The sequence below is a fragment of the Chaetodon auriga genome, chromosome 11 (genome assembly GCF_051107435.1).
Source record: "Chaetodon auriga isolate fChaAug3 chromosome 11, fChaAug3.hap1, whole genome shotgun sequence".
Classification (NCBI taxonomy): Eukaryota; Metazoa; Chordata; class Actinopteri; order Chaetodontiformes; family Chaetodontidae; genus Chaetodon; species Chaetodon auriga.
The window spans coordinates 5,429,545-5,450,403 of NC_135084.1; the positions used below are offsets into that span (position 1 = coordinate 5,429,545).

Sequence of the window (20,859 nt, forward strand, 5' to 3'; positions counted from 1 at the left end):
GCTACCGCGATGAAGGAACCTCAGAGCTTATGTGGTGATAAATACAGAAAACTACTTCTTTATCATGACTTATCTTCAGTTACTGTAATATTACATGCTGGTTCATGTTCTGTTGATTAACCTGTTAAAAAAAATAATTGTTTCAGCTTCAGGGTACAAGTTGGTGTCTGGACAAATAACAAACCTTCCTCCCACAGCGGCTCCTCTCTCAGTCACGGAGTAGGTGGCTCCAAGAAAAAGCTGGAATATGGAGAGTGCACTTCATATAATGACAAAGGGTTTACCTTGTGTTGTTCTGGCTGTGTGTGTGTGTGCGTGCGCCCACCAGTAAAAACCAGTCATCACTATCACATTCACCACGTCACATGAGGCTCTGAAGTCACCTGCTTGTCAAGAACTTGAGACCACTCGGTTCGAAAAAGCCATGATCTTCTTCCACACAGTCTTTTATTTGTAAATAATAAAAATGAACTCTTGAATATAAAACATACACATCAGTAGAGCCACATCTGTTATACAAACAAGAACTGTTGCAGTGAATACTTAGTCTTTCATCTAAAATCGTGGTTTGGGAGTGGGGAGCCATGGGCTGTAAACAATCAGTATTCCTGGAGTAATACTGACAAAGGAAAGGGCAGTCGGCCACACCGCCAAGGGTTTCGACAGAAACATCCGCAAAATATGTCTGCAAAATCAGATTCTCATTGGCTTTAGAAGTCCAGTCCAAACCAATAGTAATAAACAGGGGAGAGGGGACTTAAGGAGAAGAAAGTAAACTTTGTTCCAATTGGTTCTGCTTGTTTTTCTGCAACTGGGACAAAAACAAAGGCCTATTAGCGCCCCCTCGTGGCTCCGCGCCGCTCAGCGGCTCGAGCACATCCACAGGACGCAAATTCCCTTCAACGAGACCAGGAATGTTTGTGTGTCAGCGATGTTTGTTTGTTCATAACTTAAGTTCAAGCCGCTCATCCTGGTTTGTATGTACAAGGTGTGCATGTGTGTGTGTGTGTTGGTGACGGGTGTGCAGTCAGATACACTCTTTTTATATTCATATATCTATATCTTTATAATTTCTGTCAAACTCATAATGATACTTCATATACATTTAGCTGTTATACACACATTCTCTATCTCTGTCTCTAGCCCCGACTGTGTTAAACTACAGTTTAGACACCTACACCCTCAGATACGCCAGGGGCTTGAGTATGCTCAGTACTACAGAACAGCACTGTTGTTCAAAGGGTTAAAAAACAAACAAACAAAACAAAACAAACAAACGAAAAAAACTGAAACAAAGAGAATTTTTTTTTTCGGAGACTTCCTAATATGTATATTTAGACCCAGAGTGGTAGGCGTGGCCTGGGCGGAGTTGATCCCCCCCCTATTGGTCCGCTCCTGTTAGGGGGCGGGGATGGCTTGGCTTTTCTGGTTTGTATTCATATTCAGTACGAGCAAACTGTACAAGAACATGCAACATACAAGCTGGCCTAAAAGTATGTGGAACTAACACACATAGTCTAGTCTTTTTTTCTGTTTTTGTTTTTTTGAGAATTGTTCGTTAATTTGTCTCGTCTTCTATTTTACAAAAAAGTAGAGAACAAAACAAAAAACGAAACAAACAGAACAAAAGAAACGTGCATGCAGCTTGGGGCCGGGGCGGGGCGTCCCCGAGTCATGCTGCTCCCTCCTACAGGGGGAGTCTGAGAGGTCAGGAAGGGGGAGGAGACCGGGGGGTGAGGGGCCGGGCTGAGGGTCTTCGGGCGAGTGTGACCTGACCTTTATCGCTGGCCTCTGGCGCACCGTCGCTTGAAAACCAAACATACACGCACACAGAGGGAGTCTGCACCGTTTGGTACCTTTCTGAACTCTGGGCAAAACAAAGACAGAAAAAAATGATTCCAAATGAAAAAATCAAGAGCAAATCGTCAGTTTGGCCTCTGATTTCTGTCCTGTTCGTTCAGACAAAGAGCGAACGCTTCCTTTGTCCCGGTGAACGAGCCAAGCTTCTCTTGTGCTTGCTTTCATAAATCACAACAAGGCTAAGAATGTGCACGGGCATGTGCAGGTCGCCTTCATCTAAAGAGGTGACCACGCCGCGCCACACCGCTGCCCCTCGTGCTCGTTTACGACAGTGCTGTCGGCGCGGTAACAGCAGAGGAAACAACAGCCAACCTCTATGTGACGGGACAGCTGCACGAAGCTGCCTCCGTTTGCTACTGACTAACTCCGACACATTGTTTACGCCACTCATCCTCGTGGCCTAGCAGTAAGCTCTACTCTGATTGGCTGGAGGGCTACTAGGTGGAGGACTCTGATAGGGAAGTAAGGAGAAAAGAAAGAAAGGACATCAGAGGAGAGAAGTGAAGAATGTTGGACAGAGACCTCCACTGCTGCAGCTCAGAGGAGAAAACAAAGAAAGCAAAGCTTTGAAAACAAAAAGGCGTTGGGAGGAGGAAGAGGGAAGGTGTGAGACGTGATTGTCAGACTCCAGCTAAGCTTTGATTGGCTAGTTCTGTCTCTCCCTCTCTCTCTTTCTCTCTCTCATTCCCTGTCGCTCCGTCTGGCTTTTCACTGGATGACCGAGGGCTTCTCGTTCTTGTCCTCGGGCGTGTTCAGTTCTGGTCCAGTAGCTGTGGTCCATTTTTTTTTGTCATTTAAGGGATATTGGGAAGTTTGCGTTCGCCATCCGGTCACTAAGACCGAACGCCTGGTGGCGGTCCTGAGCTGTCCAATGACGTCTGAGACGCCAGCCGCGTGAGCGGAGCTAATGTAGGGTCCACCAATGAGGATGGCGGAAATAGTTTGTACCAGCCAATCACCGTGCTTGAGAGGTCCAGCTCCTCCAATAGGATCTGTGCTACACCCATGAAACATTTGTGGTCCAATCGTCCATAGTCGCCCCACACTATCACCTGGAGGAGAGAATGGTCGACATGAGTTAAACTATCAGCACTGAGCTGGAGAAGAAGGCAGAAGTTACAGACTCACAGTCATGCAGAGCTGGTTTTCAGTGTGTTTTTAAGCTGTTTTAAGCTGCTGTGAACTAGAGTATACAGAAGAAGAGACTGAACGGGCCCAAAGAGAGCGAGAGAGAGGGGGGACCCATCTGTGGAAACTGCATGTCTTTACTGTTTGTTTGGGAAGGCGCTTCATGTATCTGTAGCTATCTGACCTGATGTTTGGGTACAGCAGTGATTTTAAGGAAGTGTCTATGCGGCTAACTGGGTGGTGGTTTTTACATAATACTCATCAGAAACACAAGTTGTCTCAGCACTGTGCAGACAGTTATGTTTAGAAAATGTGCCAAAGGAAAGGGCTGTGTGATGAAGAGGGAAAGCGGCGAAATGATTCTAAATACAGCAGACACTTAAACTGATAAGGATTTTTTTAGATGGGCCTTTTCTAGGTGGGTAAAATCCGTTTTGCCTCTGATGCTATCCACAGCAGCACAGCGCTCAGCTTCTAGGCTGTACTCCATCCACTGTAGGTCTGATCGTGGATGAGTCCATTTTACAACCCCACCTCTGAAAACCTGAAGTATCCCTTTATTACTCTTTATATAGCTGAGATGAGGTTAATTAAATATTCAAGATGTGTGTCCACACAAGGCCTGCTTAGTCAAAACCTGAGACACAATGTTCTTTACTTTTAAGTCCCAAGTCAAGTCTTCAGGGAGTTAAGTCTCAAGTCTAAGCCAATTCTCACAGCATAGAGATAACTACACTAGAATGTGGTCATTTCCTGTTAATCCCTGACTTAAAGAATTTCTCTTTTGGCATTAATCAAAATTTTATTTCAGCTGCTACAGCTACACCCTCCCACACACCCCCACACTCTCAGAGTATTACCTGAAGCACCTTGCCCTGGGGACTCTCATCGAAGAGCAAGTGCTGCTGGTAGAGCGGCTCCAGGGTCTTTCGTGCAATCTTGGTTTTCTTTTTGGCTTTACAAGTTCCATTATCCAGCAGGTACACCTTGACATAGGGAGCTGGGGATGGAGGGGTGGGGTTAAGAAGGAGCAAAAAGAGAGGACGGACAGAAAGATGGAGGAGGGAGAAGAAGAAGCGTGAGGGAAAAGCTCTGTCAGGTCATGTGTGTGTTTGAGTTTGACATTCAGGTATCAGACAGAAGAGCTGGATTTAAGGTCTGTGTGTGTGTGTGTGTGTGTGTGTGTGTGTGTGTGTGTGTGTGTGTGTGTGTTACCTGGGAGGGATTTGGAGCCTGGTTTGGGGGTAAGGCCTCGTGCCCTGATCACTTCAACCTCCAGCTGGCCTTTCTTATCCATCAAACCGATCTGGACATCACCTGAGGCACATAAAAACACACATACTAATCACATTTAGACACATCGTAAAAGTATCAGTTTGCCCATTTTAGCTCCTCTCCAAGTTCTAAAAGGAGCACATACACAGTATATACAGTATACTATAACTAGATTAACAAAAGTTGAAATGCACGTGCATTCTTCTGTTTTCACCAGCAATATAAATAAAAAACCCGTAAATATAAGAAGCTTATATTTGCGGTTTCTTTTTGGCATAACAGATGTAGGATTTTGTGGTATGAACTGTGCAGTGGATTTGATGGAGCTATCACTCACCCATAGCAGGTGTTGCCAGTGTTTGCCGGCCAACCAGCTGACCGGGGCCTAAACCATCCAGGAAGTCACTGAACTGACTGTCGGCACCCAACCGCATACCTGAGAAGATCAGACTGACACACACACACACACACACACACACACACACACAAAAGATTCATTTCATATATCACCACTCAAAACACGTAAGAAGCAATTAAGGGTTAAAGAAATAACAGATGGTCCAACACACAATCAATACACAGTTACGCGAGTAAAATGGTAGAAAATAGATCTGAAGCGTAAAAACGTGCTTTGGGTTGTGTACAGTCCAAGTGGAACACAAGCAGAAACACAGCCTCTATAGAAAGCTGGATTGATTAACATAGAAGCGTATCTGTTCCGTCACATTCTCGTGAAACAGACGACTGAATAAGACGGCTGACGGGCTCTCAGCGCAGACAGTGCAGTGAGAGCCAACAGTCCGTACAACATGCACCCTGCGTTCACACGCGGGCCTATCCTTCAGCGTATACGTACTTCCCCTCAGAGCTGTAGCTGTTCATGCTGCCATCAGTCGACTCTCTGCTGGCCTGCCGGTTCATGGCTGACCCTCCCCGCGGGTATTCCACAGCCATGCCCGTCTCCACGCTCCTCTGGATGCTGCTGCTGCCGGCCTTGCCGACCTTCTTACCTGCTGACGCCTCTGTGGTACACACAGACACGAGGTGTTAAACAATGAGACTTTGCAGGTGCCGTTTTAGCCAAGGCTGCTATCAGTTATCAGGCATCTCATGTCGTACAATACCAACCCAGAACTCAAACTGGACCCGCATTTGTTGAGAATATGAAGACTAAGAATATTATACAAGTTGAAAATAATAGAATATAATACATCACAGGTTGTTAGAGGTTAAGTTGACTCTTTTTCCAGTCATACTTTTGGCATCAACTCTGACAAGCCTGATAACTAGAGGCTGAGTTTTATCAATTTGCAGGCTTCCCCATGCAAATCAATATTCCATGGTGACCTCACCAACATCCCTAAACATCATTTCTGTACAAGACAAATACACGGCAATCTTCAGGATGCTAAAGACGGGTTTTGTGCGGAAAATCAGGCAACTTTTGCAAAACAAGAATGATCTGTCATTGTTTAGGTGATACGGTCAGTGCAGGAAGATGACATGGCTTAGTCAGTTCAGCCCACTCTTCAATGTTTGGCAAGGATGTAAAGGTAAAGAAAGGGTTGAAGAAATCATACGTCCAGACGTAAAGGAGAAGTTCAGCTCTTTTTAAAGCCTGCTGTTGTCAGAAACACATCACGTCCTTTCAGAGCTCCCAACAAGAAAACAAGTCTTTCATTTAATGACATGCATATATGGAGTCAGATTTAGCTTCTTTTTTGGCAGATTAAGGCAGATCGGGTCTGCAGACTACTGAAAAAACATGTATGACTCAGCCAGGCTTCTTGCAGAACTGAACCAGCCTTTGAACACAATGGTGGCAGAAGAGGGTGGAGTAAGGAAGCGTGCCGGAGACAGAGTTTAGGGAGGGCTGGAGGTGCATGGAACTTCAGTCTGTCTAACAGAGCTGCTCTGCAACTCTCCCTTACTATCATTCTCTCTCTGTGGCTCCCTGTCTGCCTGAGTTTGGTCTATTTTGTGTATAAAAAACTTAATACTAAGTGTATAGTGATGCTTTATTGGTTAACTTAACCTTTAACATTACTCAGTGCAATTAAATAACATAAGAGAAGTTACATGTAACAGCGGCTACATTGTGTCTTTAACCATCTAAACATTCTTTCTTGCTGTATAATATAATAGCATGCTGGTTCATCATGCAACAGCAATGCACTTTATGGCTCCTATAAGGCCAAGCATCACCTGAAGTAGGTGTTACTTCACACAGTGTCTTTCTTCCTGTCTTACAGTGTCTAGCTGTCTTCCTTTTCAAACTGTCTGTCTGTCTAACTGTCTGTCTGCTTTACCTTTCTGTCTGTCCGCCGCCTTACCCGCCGCCTCTGAAATAACACACATAACAACAACAAAGCCAATAAACAAGAACATCAGAAACAACAGCAACACTGGATACACTGGTAAAATGTGTTACCATGTTAGTTACTTAGAGGCTGTTGTCTGTCTGCATTGAAGCCTTCATGTGTAGTCTGCGTTTGTGTGTGTGCAAATGTGTGTGTGTGTGTGTGTGTGTGTGTGTGTGTGTGTGTGTGTTTGTTTTCAGACCAGTTTGTTTTCATATGAAGACGCATCAAATCCATAAATAAATGCACCCATGATAAATATTGGTTCTCTGATTGGCAATCAGAGATGCGTTTGACCACGTTAACAACATGCAACTCCACTGCCTCTCCAAGATTTAAGACAGCTTCATTTCCATCGTCTCTTTCAATGAAACTGTAGCTCCAACAGTAATCGAATGCTAAGCTCCTGTCCAGATTTAGAGAACTGACAATGATATTAAAGGTACCCTGTTGAGATTTCACTGTAAACAAACACATTTTCCCCAAACACATAATGTGTACCCTAACAAACATACTAAATCAATTTTATAAGTCACAAAGATTAGCCAATCCTTGTTTTGGAGCATTTTCAAACCTGCATTGATCACATTAGCTTAGCTCTCCTCCCCTTGTACTGCTCTTACACAGCATACTGCAGCCACCGACAGTCCTCTGCAGCCTGCAAACATGGGCATCATATCGCCCCGTGCTCATAGCATGCATTCGGCTTCACCGAGCATGTGATGACAGAGCACCACAAACAAACAAACTGCTGTACCACCACAGTACCTTTGAGTGCACATCTCATAGTAGTATTAAAGCAGACACTGCAGCCGACAGCCACTACGATCCCCTGAGATTGAATCATTTCAAAGAGCCCGCATTTGCATAAATAATTAGACATATTGTGGTTTTCAGAAAAACATTAAAAAACACATTTCAAGCAAAACCTGCTGCTTCAGCTTTACTCATGAATATTTTATATTAGCCTTTAAACTTTGTTCATCATCTGCCAAAGGCAATGATTTGCTACACAATATAAAACAGACTAGATGCCTCTGGAGGCTGCCAATCTTCTTGGCGACGGTATTATTTATTTACAGTGATTACACTAATGTCTTCAAATCATTGTGGAGGTGCTTCTTTGAAGAAATGACACACACAGCAACATTCCACAGGGGTCTATGACAGGTGCTGAAATGTAGTGCTAGGAAGGATAAGTGTATTTCTTTCTTCCTCTCTGCGTGCGTTTGTGTGGCGTTTTCTCAGACTGTCAGTTGGACTGTTCTCTGACCCGTCTGGCTGAGCTGCGAGGTACTCCGGCTGCGTCTGGATGGCAGGATGGCGACGACACGTTGGCTGAGGCTCGAGCGCCGCTTCTTGATCCCGCTTCCAAGGCTCCCGAGTGCCGTGTCTGATTGGCTGCCGTCGGTGTGCTCCATGCCGTAGATCTCACCACTCACGCTGGTGCTCTTCATCATGTGGCGTCCCGTTGCGCGCATGGCCCTGCTGATGGTCACATTTTACAATAACAATCACATAATGTCACCCAAAAGTAAGTTTATTTCATGTGTCTTAATAATTCCTTTTACTGTAAGGTAACACACAAAAAAGTTAGTGTCTAGGTGAGTATGTGTGGGTACCTGAAGCGTCCCCGGGGTCTCTCTGATTGGATGGACATGTAGCTGGTGCTACTGATGCGAGAGGCACTGCTGGTTCGAGAGATGGCTGACACATCGCTGACATCACTGTCTGAGGACTTATGGGAAACGTTCTCGCTGCTCCTCCTCTGGTCCTTGTACAGCTGCACGAGACAGACACACAAAATGTTGTTAGTAGATATTACTACTAGATCCTGAAAACGATGCACTGAGAATCAATTAATCAAGGAGAGGTGTTAATGGTGAACTAATCAACGTTTTACACTGGAGGGATCAAATACCTATGTGTAACGTTTACAGGGGTTGTGAACAGCAACTATAATTGTGACTATCCCCAGCTGGACAGAGCATTTTAGCACCTTTCAGCTCATTGTCCCCCAACTTTCCTGTTTTGGTTCAGTCTCACTGCTCTCATCAACTTTTTTTTCAGGTGTTTTCAACAAAAAAGCTCCGACAAACCCACAGTACTGCCCAGCACCAAACTGTCATGATCTGTCATGTCTCTATTTTCTTTTGTTTCCTGTTTTATTTTGATAGTCTCGTTTTCCCCTGTGTTGTCTCTACTGCTATTACTACTGCTTACTTCCTCCCTTTGTTCTCCTTCCCGCCGTTGTGATTGTCTGCCCCGCCCTAATGTGCTTCACCTGTGCTACCTCCCCCCTAGTTTATTTAGTCTTCTTTGCCTTCGTGTGAGAGTTCCAGCGTCCTTAGTATCGGTATTTCTAGTGTGTGTTTCGACCCTGTCTTTGTTCTTTGACCATCATCTGCCTGCCGTTTTGGATACCTCTGCCTGTTTGGTTTGCCTGCCCGTGTACCGACCATTGCCTGGATTAAACCTTTTGAGCTGTATCAGTCTGTCGTCTGCTTTTGTGAGTCCATACTTCTGTGAGTCTGATACAAACAGCTGGTGAACACAGCGGAGCATTTAACAGCTAAAGACCAAAAACGGAGCTAAAAGGAGAGTGATTACAGGGCTTACATTCATCAGGTGGCCAGAAACACAAGTGGAAATTGAAGTTGCTCTGCATCCGTGTATGTAGGCAACGGTTTGCTAACATGTTAGCCATACCAACTTTAGAAGCACATAATATGTAAATGATGTTTAGCTTGTTGTGGAGTTGTGAACCCAGATTAAAGCTGCTTTTAATATAAACTGACAGCTGTCTTTGGTTTACGTTTCCAACAGCTTCAGGCTGATCCAGTCGCCCACGGAGTAATTCTGCACCGTGCCCGCTGACAGTGCTCCTAACTCCATCAAATGTCTCTTCAGCTTTGCCAGAACACAAGAGAGAAGAAAATCTCATGTAGTTGTTTGTTATGAAAGGCCCTGCATACCCACAGAGGTGTTGTCACTTATAAAGGCTAATTAGCGCCATGCTCAGTTTGAAGTAGGTTTGCATGAGGTCAACAAGCTCCATGTAAGAGTTGGAATGATACAGGTATAACATCACTGCTGCAACAGGTCCAAAGAGATCAGCCTGTTTCACTGCAGACATTTTGGCATGTTGGAGCAGGAACTGCACAGGTGAAACTGTTAACACCTGTGCTTTTTGTGCCAGCTTCAGGGTCCTGGCAGTGTGCATACTGACTCACTGGCATGGCTTATCGTGACATTTAATGAAACTGTGCCATCATTGGTGTTGTTAAGTACACCTGTGCTTCACCTGCAAAGCCAAGGCAAAATGTCTGCTGTGAAAAAGACCTGTGGGAGAGTCAGGGAGCTGCCAATCAAGCGCAGGCCGTACACACCCCTGCAGCCCTACAACAGAGTCTCATTAGCTAAGTGAAAATGTGTGTGGCTGTTCCAAAGGTGTATAGTGTCATTAGTCAGTGTTATGAGTTTAAAGGGAGAGTTCATTTTATTGAGTCGTCACAATGTTGCCTCAGACACTTTTCCACCTTTTGAAAATAAAATGTTTAAACACGAAATCTCAGTTTAAAGTTTAAAAAGTGTTAAAGCTTCTATCAGACGAACCCGATCTGTTCTGCAGATAGAAACAATTTAGATTTTGGAGGAGACCATAAAGGCTATTTTCAATCTCACAAAGATTAAGAGCTGATCACCTTCCATCATTCACTTTTATTATTACTTTCAACACATTTTCATCCATATCATAGCATTATCAACCTTTGGATGCTCAATTTGTGAAGATGATCTATACTGTCAGATTGGAATCATTTAACATTCAGTCAGATGGGGGACAGAGTAATGCATCCCAAAGACAGCACTGACACTTTGTTCAAAATAATTAAACTACTGGCTTGTAGACACGTGTGAAAGTCAGGATATCACCATTAAACTGTCAGTTTTCTCTAAGTTAGGAACAGGAAAACCAGCCAGTGTGGATTGTACACTTGTGTGTTTGAGGAGTTAGGTGCATCTTGAGTGACTTCCCAGTTGGAACCAATTGACTTTATTGAGTGGTCTTCACCATTACGGTAACATAATTTATTACTTTCTTAGGCAGTAAATGCAATTCACTGCGAAGCACTTCAGCAACATTATGGCTCATGGTGTGGCTGGTACCCTTATTGTTCCCCTCCATTCTCCTGATGAGTTTATTTTAAAGTGAACTGTCAGGCCAAATGAAGCCAAAAAAAAAAAAAAGCTGTGGCCCACCTCCCGTTTGTTCTTGAGGGATCGATCCAGGTCCTGTTGGCTGGAGGTGGTGGCGGCTGATACCCGGTTAGAATGAACCCTCATCTGGAGCTGACGAACACACTGCTCTGCTACCAGGGCTGCACGCACGCACGCACACACACACACACACACACACGACATATGAAAAGCAAGAAAGTCAGTAAATTCCCATGCAATCAGACTCGGCACTGTAAAATGACCCTATTTGCAGCAAAGAAAATGTTGTGTCACGCAGATAAATTCAGCAAGAAAACAAAGAAAATAGTATCTGCAACTTGTAAACATTCAGTCCTGAAAAAGCTGGACACACTAACAATGATGTCACCTTTCAGCACATACAGGTAATCAACCTTCATTTGAAAAAAGACAATTATTGACTTCAATAGATAATAACAAGTCACTTTTAAATTCTGGCTACAGCAGTGTATTCATTAATCTTGGCTGGAGACTGTAGATCAGGCACAATGGAATATTTCAGTAAATATCTAAACCAAAAGCTGCACCAGCAGTTCTAGGACTGTGAGTGCATTTCCAAAGTTGAGTTGGACACTGTAAAATTGTTGATGTACACACACACACACACACACACACACACAACATCATCATCATCCCCACTAATACATACCTTGTTCTGCGGTGCTGCTCTTGGGGGGAAGCTGTGGGAGTTGCCGTACTCTGCGGGCTGAGGAGGACGTCACTGAGGAGGAAAGAGACGAACCACCTTGGAGGTGGCCCCTAACACAAAATAACATGAGAGTGAAGCAGACAGAGGAGAAAACGGCCAGCAGGACGGAGAGGTGGAGAGAGGGTTGGAGAAGAGAGGGGAGAGGAGAAAATGAACAAAAGCAAGGATGAAGAGAATGGGGATGAAAAAAAGAGAGAAAATGAAATGAAAGTCAATATGTTTGTGATCCAGGGCGTACACTGCAGCACGGGTCACTCTCTGGTCGTCGTTCACATTTCTTGAGTTAATCCTACACACACAGTATTATTTTGACATTATAAGTGGTTGAAATTCACCTGAAGGAACACAAAAACTGAGCAGAGAAACAGATATTATTATATAACCAATGGACCCTGCTGTCATTTCAGAGTTTGTTTTAAGATGGCAACATCAAATCCTGTATGAAAATGCATAAAAAAGTGACAGAACACCAGAAAAGCATCGGTTGTGGAAATGAAAGAACAGCAACAATATTTTTGTGTGATATCGGTGGCAACAATATATTCACAAAGTGATGCAAAGTGAAGCTCGTTCAGGGGTCGGTAGTGAGGGATCCTGTCGCAGAAAGAGCAGCAAATAAAGATTCAGATGGTGAAAGAACACATAGAGAAGGTGAAAGCCTTTAAGCACAAATCCCATCATATCTGCAGACATCCATTCACTGTAATCCATTCTCACAAAAGACCCAAGAACAAGCTGTGTTTCCTGTTTCACTGTGAATGACCTGTGATCGCTCCAATCAAGAGAAAACTACAGCTACTTATTTAGAGTTTTCATTTTTCTGTTTATTATGAATTTTTAACCAGTTCTACTATAAAAAGCTTCTGTTCACAATTGCCATTTTTCTGGCCGTGGACTCTGCCATTGTACTGCCTTTAGAGCAAAAGAATAGGACTACTGACGCAAAATCTATTAATTATGTGATAATCACTGGTCCCCTTGACAGTTTCAAAGGATGCTGCTTGACAAATGTTGAAAATGACCAAAATCTGCAAAACTTTAACACCTAACAGAAAACTTGACACAACACTTGCACATCCAGGTTATAAAATGACTCTGACAAAGAGTGACCTTTGAGTGTCCACACATGTCCACACAACACATACACCATAAATACACAAACACAAGGAAAGACGCAGCAGCATCTGAGGTCATGATGTGACAAAGACAGGTCACACACACACACACACACACACACACACACACACACACACACACACACACACAAACAGGTAAACGTATGAAGGTGTGAGAGAGCAGCCCTGTCTTTCTTGTCGTTCTTCTCCTTCCTAATATCTAGAGTAAATACAGTGGATCTGCTGTTGTGTCAGTGGGTTGGGGGGGCACTCATTCAAAGGGACTCCCCTTACCAAGGGGCCGCAGTTGTGGCTTCTTTCCTCTTGAGCCCCTTAAGATTGAGGTGGGCTTGATTCTGGCACACACACACACACACACACACACACACACACACACACACACAAATGCACAGTCACAGAGGTGCCATACAAACCCAAAAGCCCCACAACAACAGTGTGTGAGCAGCAGCATGCAGGAACAAAGATGGGAAGAAAGATGGGGTTAAGGAAAAATGGAGGAGGGAGAAAAAAGCAACAGATCACAAATAAATAAAAGGTCATCCAAATCAAGTGAAATGAAACATAAGGCAAACATCTAGCTTGCAGGTTGCATTGTTAACCTTCCTGAAGACTGTGAACAAGCCTAGAGCTGCCTACACGTTATTAATCTATTATAAATAAATAAATATCCCCTGAAAATGACACTTATGTACTACTCACTTTCAACAACAAGTAACTTTGGAAGGAAACATCATGGCGACTAAAGCATAATTCCTATTTTCTGCTTATATTTAGGCAGCTCAAAGCACTTGGTTTAGTTTAGGGACTGACAGTGGTCTTGGTGTAAACATAAGAGCAGTCAACGCTGCTTTGAATCACGACATTAGCAGTGAGTCATGTTAGTGGCACGGCCATGTCGGTCTGCTCAGAGACATGACATGTCAAGAATGTAATACTTCCTGGCCTGGAAAAAACCCTGCCAGTGAACATTTAGCTCTACAAAAACCTAACTTTTAGCAGACAGGGTTGGCACATCTTTTTGGAGTAGTACATTATTATTGAAGGCCACATGCAGCCTAAGAAAAAAGATATAGGCTTGTTTGCTCCATATCACTTTCCTACAAACTAAATATGAACTAAATCCCTCAAAAGATACATAAACCCATCTATCTAAAAGGCTTAACTCCGTACCATCTGCCAGTTATGCCAATGCCAATATAATGTTTAAGACTTTTCACCCCCACCCCAGAACTTTTGTGTGAAAATAGATGGAAAAATGCTAACACCAACAGACTGGTCTATCTTGGAATAAATACGATGACAGAAAAAAATCAAAGCCATCAGGAGAGCAAGACTACATAAAAGCTTGTGAAAAGGCCTCTTATACTGTTAGCTACAGGGAGGTACTGGTATTCTCCTCAGAGCCCTGTGCTTTGTTTGGCCAATACTTGTTTACATTTTGGCCAATTGGCACCATTAACAGTATGCTCAATTATCCTGTTTGCCATGTATGTGCGACTCAAATTCACCTCACGCAGTATCTTTGCCTGATGCCTCTCCCCTGGGTTGGCCTTTGGCTTTCTCTTTTGTCTTTGTCCTGCTGATTCTCCATGCTTATTACAGACCATAACCTGTAATTTCACTGTGCTTAAAATGAATGATGAGTTAAGTTAAAGAGGAGCACAGTGAATATTCCTCACCTCCCCCTGTGATGTTAATCCAGTCCAAATGAGGCTTAAGACTAACCTAAAAAAAGACTCTTCCAAACTGGCGAGTGGATTTGAAAAGCTACCAGCAGCAGACACATTTTTGAAATGATTTAGAAGTTGATTGTGTGATTTCAAGCTCCTCCCATCGATGACCTCATACATTATTGTTTGACATGTGCTGAGCATACAGTACATGCCTTACCTGCCACTGTCAGAGAGCTTCCTGCCAAGAGTCTGACATTCAGGTGTTTCCAGGGTCCGAGGCTGCCTGGAGAATGCGGATGAGCAAAGGGAACAATACACAAAAGAAAAAAAGATGGATGGATGAGAGGATGAGAGGATGGAAGAGAGCATGATGGAGGATACATCATTTAGAGTCTGACTCTGTCAGCTGGCTGTCATTGGCCTTATAAGTTTATGATCTGGAAAACAGGAAAAAGGAGGCATGCTGTGATGGATGGTATGATGGTGATATGAATAAGGGGTGTCACACACTCATGCTTCATCTGTAACTGTGCCTGTGTGTGTCTGTGTGTGAGTGTGTGTATATACATGTAAGTGTGTGTACCTCTTCTTTGTACTGAGGTGAATTAAAGTCTCTTGAGTAGGAAGCAGCATCCATATTCTCCATTCATGGACAGGAAGATGACAAGGATGATACATGTACCGCCACACAAACACAGGCACGCACACACACACACACACACACACACACGAACATACACAGTCACACTTCTAATATGAATTATGAACATCATGAATTTTAAGTCATTGCTGAGCACTAGGCCTTGAAAAAGAGAGACTGCTTTAAGACTGAGAAGAGAGGGCGAGCACACAGAAGCTGCAGATGCAATTCCCAGAACAAAAAGTACACTTGGAAAGACTGCAGGAGGCAAACTCAACAAGGCAAGATGTCACACCATATCCACTACAAACTACCATAAGTTCAGAGGAGCACAAACTGGCCACTGAAAACCATGAAGGAAGGCTAGAAAAGCGACAGGACACAACTACGGCAACAACAACAACAACCAGGAACGAAAACTATCGCTACAACTATCGCAAAAAATTGCAAACCAGATAAACACCACCAACAAGCAACCCTTTACACAATGTGAGTGACAAAGTATGAATCAATGCAGAACTTGTCTGTGCCTATGGCACGTCCTGACCTTCATTTTGACAAGTTCTAAATTGTATAACATGTTCACTCTCACTGTGTCCAGCTCACTGACCGCAAACCAGGAGTTTAGGGTTAGCTAGAGGAAGCTAAATTGCAAAAAGTGACAAGAATAGCTTGCCATTTTATCTTGTATTTGTTAAAATAAAGTGAACCTTTCAAGAAAATAACAATTTCAGTTAGAAGCAAGATTAAAGTAATAGTTCAACATTTTGGGAAATATGCTTATTTGCTTTTTTGTAAAGAGTGTCAGGGGAGGATTGATACCACTCTCACATCTGTTCATTAAATAGAGGTAAAGTCATGTGACATTAGCAAAGCCTTGCATAAAGACTTAAAAGGTAACACAATTCCCCAACAAACACCTCGAAAGCTCAATAATTAACATGTTGTGTTTTGTTTGTTAATGCATACCTCTTGACAGAGCTGTTTCCCTCACAAAGACTTCAGTCTTTATGCTAAGCTAAGCTAAGCTGTCTCCTTGTTGTAACTTCCTAATGGACAAATATGAGAGTCATATGGATCTTCTAATCTAACCCTTAGCAAGGAAGTGAATAAGCTTAGTTCCCAAAGTTTCTTTCATGGATTTTTAAAATTTGTTGCATCAAATTTGGCTAAAATACATTAAATTATACTTGTTTATAAGAGACAAGATAAAGTGACTCACTACACTTCTATCAGAATAGGAAGAGTTGGAATAGCTTAGGTTGCAAATTCACTACCAGCTCGTCACAGAAATATCAGAACTCAGCAAAGAAATTGTCAGCTGCAAATATGAGGTAGAGCTTGACATCTGCCTGAACCCAATAAGACCCGACTGAACCCCGAGGATTTCAGTCAGGTCTCCAAGAATGTGTTACATTACTGAAAAAAACAAAAAAAAGTTAGTGACATGTTGGGTGGTGATATATTTTATTATGATTGAAAAAAAATCTTTGGGTCTTTGAGTTTACGTGCAGCATCAGATTTTAAGGCATAAGTCAAGCTCTGAGAGGAAGCGGTTGGGGTCCACAAAAGGGTACCTGTCATCTTCTGGGGAAGCATGTTGGATAAGAATCCTGGGACTTGCCGGACGTCTCCGGGGCAGGGAATGGGACAAAGATTTTCTATGTGTACACATACAAAATATATCACCCATATGATCAAATCAGGAAGCCATTACAAAATCAGAAAGCCTTGACCTTCCATTCTTAGGAATGCACAAGCAAAAAGCTGCCTGAGACTCTTTGCTCCTGCCATGGCTGCAAGTATTTTTTGGCCACTTGGGGCAGTTGAACAAGCCGTACGCACAACACTGAAATAAACTCGACCTTGTTAGCAATAATTTACTTATATGCTGCATGTTTCCAGCAGACATGGAACAACATTAGAAATTTGGAGCTGTGTTTCTGGCCACCCGAAAAATAAAGGTTCAATAGACCATCTGTTTTTAGCTGTTTGGTTTGGTGTTCACCGACTCCTGAGGGAAATACCTTCAGAAGGTACAGTCTTTTCAGTACAAAAGTTTTGTTTTCTTCTTGAGCAGGAAGCAATCAGCAACATCCTGGCAATGATACAACTCTCTGAACATACATACAGCATGCAGTTAGGCCAACGTATTGTGATAAAATATAAAAGAATAAATTTGAACATATCCTTCAAGGTATTTGGATTAAATTGTGGGTGATGGTTGACCAAGAAAGCAGCTCTGGTACCAGAAATCTCTTTCGATGAAGCAGGACAGCTGGTCTCATGATTCAATGTACAAACAGACCTTGGTGACAAAAGGTTATGCTGGTTTTACTAAGAAGTGAGGCAAACAAATGAGATGAAAACTGCAGGTTGAAGAAAGTAGGCTGGTTGGTGAAGTGATTCATCTTTAGATACAGTAAAGGTAAGATGGTAAGGTGCACAAGAAAAGGTGCAGCGATTTGGTTGTCAGGATGCCAATCGCGCTTGCATCATATTCATGTGCTCATGCTTTGATGGCGATGAAGGTGTCTAGATAGTGATATGTCAAGTTCTACTACTGATACTTGTTAATGGATGACAGTTTTACAGAATCGCTGCACCTTCATATACAACTTGAGGACTGTGGCAAACATAGGAGCTGTTGGGTGTATCAGCAGATTGAAAGGGTAGAGTGGTGTATAGTGATCTGGGTAGAGTGAAGAGGAGGGAAGCTTAATCTCCAGCTAGTGTAGGACAATTCAGAGTGAAAAGAACTGCAAAGACTAGGAAAGGTAGAAGATAGGAGACTACTGGAGCACTACAGGAGGGGTGGTGGACAGAGGCTGGTACCTTTCAGTCTCTGGTGAGGGGGCATGATTGTCTGGAGTCAGACAGTTGGCGCTAGCGCTCCTAACCCTGGCCAGAGAGGGCTGCAGATCACTAGAGGCACCACAGCACAACATGCCATCCAATGGAGGAGGAGACAGGAGGAGAGGACAGAAACAAACACAAAGAGAAAAAGAATGGACAAACAGAAAAAATGCTTTAAAAGAAACTCCGGTTAGATTCCCAAAATCATAATGCTAATCTGAGAATTAAACCATGACTGGCTGGCTGGTGTAAGGATGGGAGTGTCTGTAAGTTGTCATGGTTGTCATGAAGATGGGGTAGGGTGGAAACGTTGTTTTTTTTTTGTTTTTTTTTTTGTTTTGACTGTCATGGCAAATGATGGAATGCTCTCTGCACTATTCTCCCAACCTGGTGCATCTTATACTCCTTTGTGTAGACATTAATCATAATCTGCACGCATGTATGTGTGTGTCTTACCTAACTGTCACCTCATCTTTGAACATTGCAATGCAGTGTGTGATGGAGCAGCGCGTCGCCATGACCGTGTGCGATCCCGCAAGAGAGCTTATCTTTCGACATGCAGGCAGCGTTGAACTAGTCACAAGATGAAAGTTTCAGCATGCATTTGCAAAGGAAAGAAAGCTCAGATTGGAAACAAATCTGTGAAGCTCCTGCTGCTGTGGAAATACTCACAGAAAAGGAAGTCCGCAGGCTTGTACATATCACAAGCTTGTGTGTCTTATTCTACTATCAATATGCACAGTTTGGCAGGTATCCTAACTCCAATATCAGAGATCATCAAGATCTGCTACAACAAAATCATTATGTTCGTCTCCTCAGGTTGAGAAAAATTCACACTGGCATCACAGAATGTCTAATGGCCTCAGTATGCTTCAAACAACGGGCTTGTTGAATTGCCTGACTTTACAGTAGAAGTAAACCTCGACTTCCAAGGTGCATTTGAGAAAGAAACATCCAATCACTGAGCTCACAATTGTCTACACACTGTATATTGGCAACAAAGTGCAGAAGCAAAATACTATAATACATTTTGCAGCTTAATTTAATTCACTTTTGGATTCTGGGGCAGTTTTGGGAGAATTCAGCTTATAGTATAAATCGCTGTTTGTTCCCAAATACAACAATGAAAGGGTTTGAATTTGCTACAGCTCTAATTTGCCACTCTTACTGATTTCTTCCCAATGGCAACGGCTGCAGAGGCTCATGGGTATTGTATTTTTAGCTGTCTGCCCTGCCAGCTGACAAAAAACCAAACATGATTTCTCAGAAATGAAGCTGAAATAATTCAAACTGTTGGCCACAACATAATCCTTCCTGATTGTTACTTTATCCAGGAGAGTCCCGTGTTTGTATGCTAAGCACCACTGAAGATATTGTTTGAGGAAAAATTTGAAACAGGAACACAGAACGGATAAAAACGTCCAGGTATAAACAGTTTGTTTGTTTGAAGCATACTGAACCCTTAACTGTGGACTTACCTGTTTGTGTGTTTGTTGAACAAAAGTGGCATCTTAGGTGGCAGTGTGTTATTGCGCCTAGTAGATCTCCTGATGTTAGCATGCATGCAGCAGACACAAGCCGGATAATGGGAGGAATGGGTGGAAGAGGAGAAAAAAACAAGTGTGTTGCACAACAGACAGAAAGTTTTACAGGTCAAAGAAGTTGCCAACTTATCCAGTGATTTTATGTGCTATGTAGTATGTTACTAAGCTTATTTGAAGATGTGTTGTTCAAAGAGGTTTGGCTCGCCAGCTGATTTATTCTATTTCCTCATCCAAATATTTATTTATACTAGAAAAGCAATGTAAGTCTCATGTTTCAGGACTGTCCGTTATGTCTTCACGGCCGTCATACTGTCATCTGACATGTTTCTAAACAGTGCATTCCTTGCAAAAATCACTGGCTAAGCTTGTAAGTTTCTGCAGGGTAAGCGAGTAGAACTACAGCGCTGCATGACAGGCATACAAGCATCAAAAGCCGACTCTCATCTGTGCTGACACGCTTAAAAACACCCTTCCACCTCAAACACATCCATGTGTGTACAAAGTACAAAATGTTACCATCTTATTATGTTTCAATCAGAGAGGTATAGCTGTATAAGGAGAAGCCTCTACAGATGTGTTCTTAAGCGTGTAACTTACCTTTTTTTGGCTTTGTGCTCAAATAGCAATGTAAGGCTTGAGTGGAGACGATCAAAGCATGTGTGATGCACAAATGTTAAATGACATCTGACATCTCAAACTGTATCAGAAAGAGCGTGCAGAGACGAGAACAGGACTCTAGCCCTGGAAAGCCATACTGGTGATGAGTTGTAGAATAGCAGCAGGATAAGAGTGAAGCGCAGTGTGAAGGCAAGCATGGTCCTGTAGTGTCCTCTTGTGGATGAGAGGGAGCAGTACGACTAAACAACCAGCGCTCTGACTCCCTGTCCGCAAGCTGATCCATCTGTTTATATATTTCATTTTCCCCAATAACACATTCATTTCTAATGATGGTTAGCACCGTCACTTGTTTATTCCCCACCTGCTTCAAAATAGCAAGTCAGTGATCATAGTCTGTCAGCAAATCCCATGAATAGAACAAAACCAACTATGAACTGATCTATCTAACAAGCATTGTGTGTGTGTGTCCAAAAGCCTGATAGAGTATATGTTATTCTTCTGTGCCACAGAGCTCCATTAGTCCAAACTATTAAAAACACATCAGTGAGCCGCACTGTTGCACCCGGTGACCTCAAGTCACCTTCATTAGTTCATAAGTTCCTTCATTACCATGAACACAGACACTGTAGTTTAACTTGACTCAGTCCCTCATACACTGTCCTGCAGGCCCAAATACTCACTCTGGTATCAAATGTGGATTAATCCGCAACTGAAAATAGTCCCCAACACACTATTCTCTCCTGTTTGAGGAACGTTCATTAAAAACTACAGTGCCAAGCTGGAATTTATTTATTTATTGCCAT

The 20,859-nt window shown here is 43.0% G+C and overlaps 1 protein-coding gene across 2 annotated transcripts in view; it reads right to left on the minus strand.

Annotated features, from left to right (window-relative positions):
• Positions 1 to 428: 428 nt before the first annotated feature.
• The window catches only part of rims1a (regulating synaptic membrane exocytosis 1a), an 86,932-nt gene continuing 66,501 nt past the window's right edge, over positions 429 to 20,859 (minus strand). For both annotated transcript variants that reach the window (XM_076743013.1, XM_076743012.1), the window contains 13 exons: positions 19,373 to 19,441; positions 17,874 to 17,963; positions 16,616 to 16,699; positions 11,530 to 11,639; positions 10,884 to 11,002; positions 8,246 to 8,406; positions 7,897 to 8,111; positions 6,573 to 6,605; positions 5,120 to 5,285; positions 4,601 to 4,713; positions 4,204 to 4,305; positions 3,849 to 3,988; positions 429 to 2,912 (listed from right to left, as the gene is read on the minus strand). In XM_076743013.1, the coding sequence (XP_076599128.1) occupies positions 2,694 to 2,912; positions 3,849 to 3,988; positions 4,204 to 4,305; positions 4,601 to 4,713; positions 5,120 to 5,285; positions 6,573 to 6,605; positions 7,897 to 8,111; positions 8,246 to 8,406; positions 10,884 to 11,002; positions 11,530 to 11,639; positions 16,616 to 16,699; positions 17,874 to 17,963; positions 19,373 to 19,441 (1,621 nt within the window). In that variant the 3' untranslated portion in view covers positions 429 to 2,693. The remainder of the gene's footprint in view (positions 2,913 to 3,848; positions 3,989 to 4,203; positions 4,306 to 4,600; positions 4,714 to 5,119; positions 5,286 to 6,572; positions 6,606 to 7,896; positions 8,112 to 8,245; positions 8,407 to 10,883; positions 11,003 to 11,529; positions 11,640 to 16,615; positions 16,700 to 17,873; positions 17,964 to 19,372; positions 19,442 to 20,859) is intronic.